This window comes from Sinocyclocheilus grahami, unplaced genomic scaffold, assembly GCF_001515645.1.
Source record: "Sinocyclocheilus grahami isolate Dianchi unplaced genomic scaffold, SAMN03320097.WGS_v1.1 scaffold714.1, whole genome shotgun sequence".
NCBI classification, from domain to species: domain Eukaryota; kingdom Metazoa; phylum Chordata; class Actinopteri; order Cypriniformes; family Cyprinidae; genus Sinocyclocheilus; species Sinocyclocheilus grahami.
In genome coordinates this window covers 112,612-121,292 of record NW_015505893.1, presented here as the reverse complement: position 1 = coordinate 121,292, position 8,681 = coordinate 112,612, and the positions used below count along the sequence as shown (strand labels likewise).

At 37.8% G+C, this 8,681-nt stretch overlaps 1 protein-coding gene and 1 long non-coding RNA gene across 2 annotated transcripts in view; one reads left to right on the top strand and one right to left on the bottom strand.

The window, feature by feature from the left end:
• LOC107560198 (cyclin-K-like) overlaps nt 1-3,464 on the top strand; it is an 18,303-nt gene extending 14,839 nt beyond the window's left edge. Inside the window, exons 8-10 of the mRNA XM_016244311.1 lie at nt 1,479-1,512; nt 1,609-1,677; nt 2,381-3,464. Coding sequence (XP_016099797.1) covers nt 1,479-1,512; nt 1,609-1,677; nt 2,381-2,955 — 678 coding nt within the window. The 3' untranslated portion in view covers nt 2,956-3,464. The remainder of the gene's footprint in view (nt 1-1,478; nt 1,513-1,608; nt 1,678-2,380) is intronic.
• On the bottom strand, nt 920-7,747 carry LOC107560199 (uncharacterized). The gene is made up of 3 exons (XR_001605701.1): nt 7,685-7,747; nt 6,837-6,840; nt 920-931 (listed from the first exon to the last, which is right to left on the bottom strand). It is a non-coding gene; the product is annotated as an uncharacterized lncRNA (long non-coding RNA).
• Nucleotides 7,748-8,681: the final 934 nt, after the last annotated feature.

Sequence of the window (8,681 nt, the reverse complement as noted above, 5' to 3'; positions counted from 1 at the left end):
AATTATTCATATTTCCTGTCGTTGAGCTAAATTCGCTACACAAAAAACACTTAAGACCAGGGCTTGAAAATGAAAAATAAATAAATAAATAAATCCAATCGGTTCACAGTTAATAACGTTCTTTTTAAAACTTTTTCTTTGCCTATAATAATAATAATAATAATAAAGTACAGCGTTTTATACTCAAAAAAGAAAAAAACAGGAAGAGATACAGCATTATCTTTTCTAGATTTTGGCCAAATTATAGGCTACTAAACAAAAGTACAAAATCTGTTAGTGCTTTAAAGACATTTAATTATTTTTTAAGATATTTAAAAATGTTTGCTGCATTGTTGTCTATGATAAACCGTTATTAGTTTCCTTCTCTCCACAACAAATCCTCTAAAGTTAAGGCTATGCATTTAGGCTTTAAAAAAGTAAATCCAAAAACTAATTAATCTAAGGTGAAACTGATGCCTACCTCTCTTATTCAGCACGAATCCAACTGTTTCCATATTCACGACGTATCTGCATGCTAAAATAGCCTATTTATTATGTAATAGGCTTTGTACTTCACTCGCATCGGCATCATCCTTCACATCGGCTATATCAGCACAGTGAGGTGCTGGTCACGCTGAATGCAACTTTTTATGTTTCTTTAACTATATTTTATTTTGATAATGAACAGGCTGCAATGTCGCCAAATATGTTGTGTCTGTGTGCGTGTGAGGCGCCGGCTCGATGGTCATACCAACGCTGGTTGGTTGCACAGATAGAAGCAAGACATCATTCGAAAGTCACATTTTTATTCTTTCGTTTTGTGAATCTGTCAATGATTTTAGTGAAATAGCCTACATTTCGTGTATAGGCCAATAGAGGCTATTCCTTTTATGTAAGCCTATAGTTTTATTCTGTTTTCTCCGTTCACAGAAGCGCTGTAGGTGCGTGTGATCTGTTGAATCCTTGCCATTGCGACGTACATATGATGAGTTCACAGCTGAGCGGGCATTTCACTCGTTGGATGCGTCAGCGTCACAAATATTAAATAGAACGATAAAATAACGTTATTAGGCCATTTCAAATTTTCGATTCTGTTCGGAACTATAAAATTTGATTTCGTTTCTGGTTCTGTTCCTGTCAAAATTTCGTTCGTTTCCGGTTTTCGTTTTGGTTCCTTGAACCGGTTCAGAGCCCTGCTTAAGACGTTTCTCAAATAAACTTATTTTATGTTCCACTGAAGAAAAAGACAGGGTTGAAACAACATGAGGACAAGTGAATTATTATAGAATTATTTTTGGGTGAACTATTCCTTTAAATTGTGGCTTCTACAGAACCATATATAGCGATCATATTGCGATCTAACGATGGAGGTAGAGCTGTAAAAAAAAAGTGCACTTGGTAAGGAAATCAGTTTACTGAAGGAGAAATTGAATTGGATTGTAACATTTTTACAGTAATTGTGAGGTTTTTTATTGCTCATGTTTTATTTTCTTTTGTAGGTCTCTCCTAAAGATGAACCTAAAGCCCCAACAGGTAAGCCATTTTTATAGTGTTATAATAATGAATGTCGATTGTAAGATTATGAACTTCCTGTTGTATCAAGTGCTAATTTCTCTGTCTCTGAAACAGAGCAAGTTGGGTCTAAGATACCCCGCCTGGAGAGTCCTATGCCCCCTCTCCCTGTGTCCCAACCCCCAGGTGAGGATTTCTGTGTTTCGACATAGGCAGCAAAATTAATCTTTGGTAAAAGTACATTGCTCATCATATACAAAAAAAATTAAAAATCAAATTTTATAGTTTACATAACCTTTATGGGTTTTTCTATTGGGGTTATTGGAAAAATTTGAAATTATCTTGGCATCATCACAATATATAACTGCTTCTTGCTAGTTCAGACTAATTGCTTTTAGTAATAAACACATACACTGACTACGGTTTTTTATATATATATATATATATATATATATATATATATATAAATAATACTTATATTTTTTATAGAAATCGATACTTTATTTTCAGCAAGAACTATTTAAATTGATCAAAAGTGTCAGTAAAAACATTTATAATGTTACAGTGATTTCTTTCTATTCGTCACAGAATCCTGAAAAATTATCATGGTGTTCACAAAAAAAAAAAGCAGCACAACTGTTTTCAACATTATTAATAATTTTTTTTTTCTTGAGCACTAAATTAGCATATTAGAATTATTTCTGGAGGATCAAGGCTGGAGCAATGATCCATTACTGAAATAAATTATGAAATTATAAAAAAAAAAAATTGCACGGTAGTATATATACACATAGTGATGTTTGTCAATGAAAACTATTATAAAGTGATTATACTAAATGTATATAATTGATACTATAGTAACACGTCTATGACTTCTGTCCACACATAGATCGCAAGGCTCCGTCTGTCATCCCAGCTCCTCCCGCTGAAGCAGAACCGGCCACCTCAGCTGACATGGATCCGGCACAGGGCCCGGCTCCTCCTCTGCCCCACGGGGCCCCACCCCCTCTGCCTCACCGCCCGCCACCCCCTCCTCCCTCCAACTATATCATGGGAATGTCCACGTCCAGTTCGTACATGTCCGGCGAGGGATTTCAGAGTCTGCAGTCCATGATGAAGACTGAAGCGCCCTCCTATGCGCCCATGCCCCCTTCGTTCGGCCTGCCGTACCACCCACATGCCGTCTATCCACATGCAAACCCCCCGCCTCCAGGCCCTCCGCCCCCAAACTCTTACCCTCCTCCCAATCTGCCCCCACCCACCCCATCTTACCCCCCTCCAGGCTACAACCCCAGCTACCCCCCTCCGCCCCCGCGTATGCCACCAGGGCACAATGTGCCCCCTCCGGTGATGGGCTTACCGCCCGCTGGGTACCCACCTCCACCCGGCCAGCCTCAGGTGCCGCTGCCACCCCACGCCATGCCGCCTGTGGCAGGAATGAACAGAGGGGCTTGGATGAGATGAGGGGTGATTAAATCAGGCCCTACACGATACATGTGCCTGTATACAATATACACAGTCTGTATCGGGTTTATGTGTATTCTGAGACATTTCAGCTGCAGTGTCTGGGAGTCCATGAAATACCGCAGACTTCTGCTTGGGTTCAGGGTTTCACGGTTAGACTTTAAATCCACTGATGCGATTTGAAGGGATAGTTCACCCCAAAATGAAAAACTGATGTATTTACTCTCCCTCATGTTGTTCTAAACCTGTATGCAAAATGGATATTTATTCATACAGTGCTTCACGTTGGCCATGGTTGGTCAATCTACAAAGAGGACAATCTAAAAAATGGACCATACAACTTGTGATCTATGACTTGGTCCCTATGATGTTTTTGAAGTCATATAATAGACCTGTTTTCAAAATGATTATGTGGTTTCAGAGCTCAAGTAGAAAGGATTACTTCACATTGTTTGTTCTGGTCAATATGAATGGTTTTTACATGAAAAGATCTGAAAAGATGTGAAGATCGGCATGAGGGTGGATAAATAAAGACAAGAGTTTTTCTGTTTGGGGGAAACTATCCCTTTAAATTCTTACATTCCAAACCCATTTCTGTGAATGAATTATGAATTCTTGTTTGTACATATGATTTATTCTGTATTATCTGTAGAGAACCTTTTTTTTCAGTGTTATATATTCACTCTCTTTTGGCTTTGCTTTTTTAGTTGGTGTGTTGCAGAATCTTGGGGAAAATATCCCACAAATCATCCTTAGCAGTCCTTTGATTCAGATGCGTTTCTAGCATCTTTGACTGACCTGAGATCAAGTGCATTGATTGATAGGCATGTTCGTTCTGTAGTTTCCCGTATGTGCCTTAGTTTGGTTAGTATTTAATCGGCAAAGGACTTGCTATGCTCAACCACCTTGTGTTTGCCTGTTGATTATTTTCTTTTAGGCAGATAATACAAGTATTTTTCCCCTTGTGCATTTACTTGGTTGTGTCTTGTTTTAAATTGCGTCACTGTCAGGCTATGAATTACCCGAGTTAAATTTGTTTTTAATTAAAAAACATTAAATGTACACATTGTGTTACACAAGGTTTAAAAATATGATATTACAAACCTTGCCTGTGCAGTTTCAAAATGATACAAACAAACTCCTGGCTGAAAAGATTAAAGTTTCACAAGATATATCCCAGTATACATTTCTAAAATGAACACTTTTATTAAAACTTGAATTACATTAAAAAACAACATTATATTGTGTAATGCTAAACAGGTCATTTGTTAAAATGTATTAGTGTTTTAAGTTTTACACTCTAAAAAAATGCTGGGTTAAATACAACCCAGTGCTGGGTAATTACCAAACTTTCTATTTGCTTAAAATATATAACGTAGCTTTTCAGAAAACATGCTATGTCTTTTCCATATCTAATTTGTTATGCCTCATTGTGCATACAGTATGTTGTTGATTCGGTTTTAATTTTGTGAGGTTGTCGATGAGATGAAATGAGTGTAAAAAGGAGTAATTTCCTTCATTACCATTAGGGGGCACAATTCTCAAACATTTATTTTATTATTTTGCATTTTGCACAGCTGCTTTGACACAATCTGCATTGTAAAAATAAAAAAGCATTGCCTAATTTAGCAAGTGACATGAATTTGCACCTAAATCACATTTAGCACTGTTCTTCCCCCTGCTGTTGGCAACCCTATCAGATAGACCTACTTCCAGGGTCACAACCCACCATTTGAGAACAACTGAACAAAATATCCCAAAGTACAGGTTTAGCAAAATTGAACTTTCAGTTATTGCACTAGGCTCTATACATCTGTTACTTACAATAAAGTCTATAAATGTCCTCTATCATAGAAATGCTGGTATTTCACATTAGTGAAAAGCTAACAGATAGTTTATGATACATTTTATTCATATGAAGGATGTACAGTATGTTTCAAAACTGAATTAAATCAACACTGAACTTAAACTGTAAAGCTGCTTTAAAACAATCTGTATAAAGTGCTATATAAATAAATGTGACGACATAAAGCAATAGTTTGTTTATTGACAAAATTGTCTGGTTCACTTTGTACACCTTTTTTTCTTTACATCTTTACCATAAAATGTCTCCTGCAGTCATGCTCGCAGCTATTAACACTGAAGACAGGATAAACCTCAGAGGTTTTACACAATAAAACAACACAGGGAGTAGGTGCATAGGTTCCAAATAAAACCCCATGCACAAAAGAGGCAAATAATCTCATCCCCAAAAAATCATGGCTTTGTGTTCAGACCGCTTCTCAAGTGAAACGGCACTTTATTTGTATAGGATCTGCTTGCGACTCCTTTCATTAACAACAATAGCAACTTCTCATGTTTGTAACAGGTGGGTCAAATCTCATTGCCAACCAATCAAATGCACTCTTACTAATAGAGAAACCATCTCTGGTTAATTCATGTTAAAACTCTTTCTTTAGCTTTTACCCATTTACAATTACATCTTTTGGCTATGTTCGGAATAGCATCTTATCAAAATGCAGCATACAACACATATATCCCACAATGCAGTGTGCTCGACCTTCCATTGCCAGTATGAAGATCGAACTGAAGTTGCAATTTATTTGAATATGGAATATTTGAATGCTACTGTTTACGGTTGTAAAATGTGTACTGTTTTATATACTATTTCTTTTTTTAATATAGTATTTAGCATATATTGCACAATAATATGCTAGGTTTGCATTCTGAACACAGCCGTAGTATTTCATTTATAGTCATGCCTGTTTTTGAACTCTGGTTTATTTGACATCGAAAAGAATATCAGGAAAAGAGACTCACATACATTAAACTATTGCTGACATGCATTTAAATGAGCTGAACATCACTTGCTATTTCCAGACCTTGATCACTATTTAAGATAACAATAGTTCTCTGCTGAATAGCAGGCCAGACTTTTGAGGGAAAATGTGAGGAATTTAAACATAAAATGTATTAAATGGTGCTGAAAGTGACAACTGAAAGCATTATCAAATTAGCCAAAATATATAATAAATGAACAAGCATGGGGTGGTAAATATGCATAACTTCTAATGGATTCCATGAGGGATTGTGATAATTTTTCATCCAAAACAAACAATAATAATAATAACTGACAGTGACAGAGAATCCCCCTGCATCAACTACTTAAAACTGAAACTGCTTGATAGGCGCCGTTTTCCTTCATGGACTGAAATATTAAGTTGGGGCAGGACATATTGATTAAACCACTTTTTGGACCAATAGTCCACTTTTTGAGACACAAAGCTGCTTTAATTTAAACTTTGACCCCATTGCCATCATCTGTCATGCATTCATGTGGAGGTCAATGTGGAGCATTGCATGTTTTTTTGTTGTTGTTTTTTTTACTTGAATCATGAGAAAGGGCCTTCAGGAGTTTTAGGGGCCGTTTACACGACAACATTTTCATCTAAAAACGGGAAACTTTCTATGCGTTTTGCCTGTTACACGACAACAGCGTTTTGGGGACTGAAAACGCATATTTTTGAAAACGGGTTTCAAAGTGCAAGTTTTTGAAAACGGCACCGTTATCGTTTCCGTGTAAACACCCAAATACGGGAATCTTTGAAAACGGTGACGTCATGCGAGTGCATAGTACGTGTTGGGTATGTAGACATGCGCAGTATGTGTTGATTTTAAAGGCAAGCCCGAACAAATGTACACAACAATGGCGGAGTATATGGTACTGTTGTTGCTGCTCAAGAGTTTGCTAACGCTTCTTCAGCAAAGTGTGGATTTACTTCACCAATATTACAACCAACAGCGGAGACGCGTCATATACAACATAGTACCTGTAGGGAAGTGACGATTTTGTTTACTAGCAAGGTGACAGCGCTAACTACTGGCCTGGCATACGTAGTACAGCGTTTTTGGCCGTTTTTGCGGATATGTGTAAATGCAAATAATTTTGAAAATGTTGTCGTGTATACGTGAAATTTTTTTAAAAACGCAAGGGAAAAACGTTTCCGTTTTTGACTACATCGTTGTCGTGTAAATGTAGCCTTAGATTTGTAGGTAAACTCCAAGGGTTGAAACAGATAGCCTAGACTTTTAAAACATTAGGTTAGCACAATTATTTCTGCCAATGCATCAGTCTTGACTGTTAAAGGGTCAATCAAGGACTTAAAAAGGCTGTAAAAGGACAAAACTACTATGTTTCAGACATGATGTATACTTGCCATTTCCCTAGACCTGAGAGACATGATTGTCTAGCATGCACACCGTTTTAAAATTTGACATCTTAAATATACAAAATTATAAACCAAACATCATCACATCATCAACATCACACTTGAGCTTCACATCACAGAAATGATAGATATGTACTGGAGCCTGTGTTTCAATCCTTGATCAACAATGCAATGCGATAGATTTTTGTATTTTAATGGTTTATGTTCACTCATCATTATTTAGAGTGCAGGTTTAAAAACATCTGTAAACATTTAATCACATGAAGCTGTTTCTACTTCCACTTCAGTGAATCTCAATGAACTGCAGATATTGTTATTTTTGACATTTCATCAGAACACAGACTGTAACGAACATACAGTTTAATATTCCTACAGTATCTGATGTGAGGAAGACGGTGATGTACCTTTAGTTACGTGTGTGTTTGTAGTCGAGGGATCCTGAGAGTTTGTGCTGTGGACTGGAGTCACTGCTGGCGTTGTTTTAGTTAACAATTTGTGACTAAAGAGCCGACATCGAAGGATCAAAAAGCGACGTCGCTATGAACGCTTGGCCGCCACAAGCCAGTAGTTGAACCTGGTTATATGCTTGGAGTTGATCTGATGGGTCCATTCCCAAAGAGTGTCAAACAAAATGAACATCTCTTAGTAATCGTTGATTACTGTTCCAAGTGGGTGGAGCTATTTCCTTTAAGAGTGGCAAAAGCCCCCCCAATAGCCAGAATCCTAGTGGAGGAAATCTTCACTCGATGGGGCACCCCTGCTTATTTGGTGTCAGATCGCGGAGCTCAGTTTACCTCACAGCTACTTTCCTTAATCTGCAAACAGTGGGGAGTCATACAAAAATTGACTACATCCTATCATCCCCAAACGAATATGACAGAACGGATCAATCGCAACCTGAAGACAATGATTGCTTCATACGTGGGAGATCAGCATCGCCAATGGGACCGATGGTTGCCTGAATTTAGGTTTGCAATCAACTACTTTCCAAGAGAGTACAGGATTCACACCAGCCGAAGTAGCTTTGGGACGGAAATTAAAGGGACCGTTAGAGAGGGCCTTACATCAACCTCCTGCTCCTTGTAGTCCTGCCTATAATGTGTTGGAAAGACAACAGCAACTCATTGACCTTGTGAAGAAAAATGTGGAACGAGCCCAACATAGACAAAAACACTACTATGACCTGCGACGCAAGCACAGTCAATTCCAAGTGGGAGATGTAGTCTGGGTTCGGTCTCACCCTTTGTCCAGAGCTGAAGAAGGCTTTATGGCTAAATTAGCAGCGAAGTGGAAAGGTCCGGCTAAGATTGTTAAATGTCTTGGTCCTGTCAACTATTCTGTTTCTTTCCTTAATGATTCTGAAAATGCTGAGACTTATCATGTGCAGAATTTGAAAACTTGTTACGGTTATGATAAGTCTTTTTCTGATCGGGGGGGTATGTAACAGGTAAATGTTACTTGGGGTGTAATTCTACTACCCATCATTAGGGGACACTA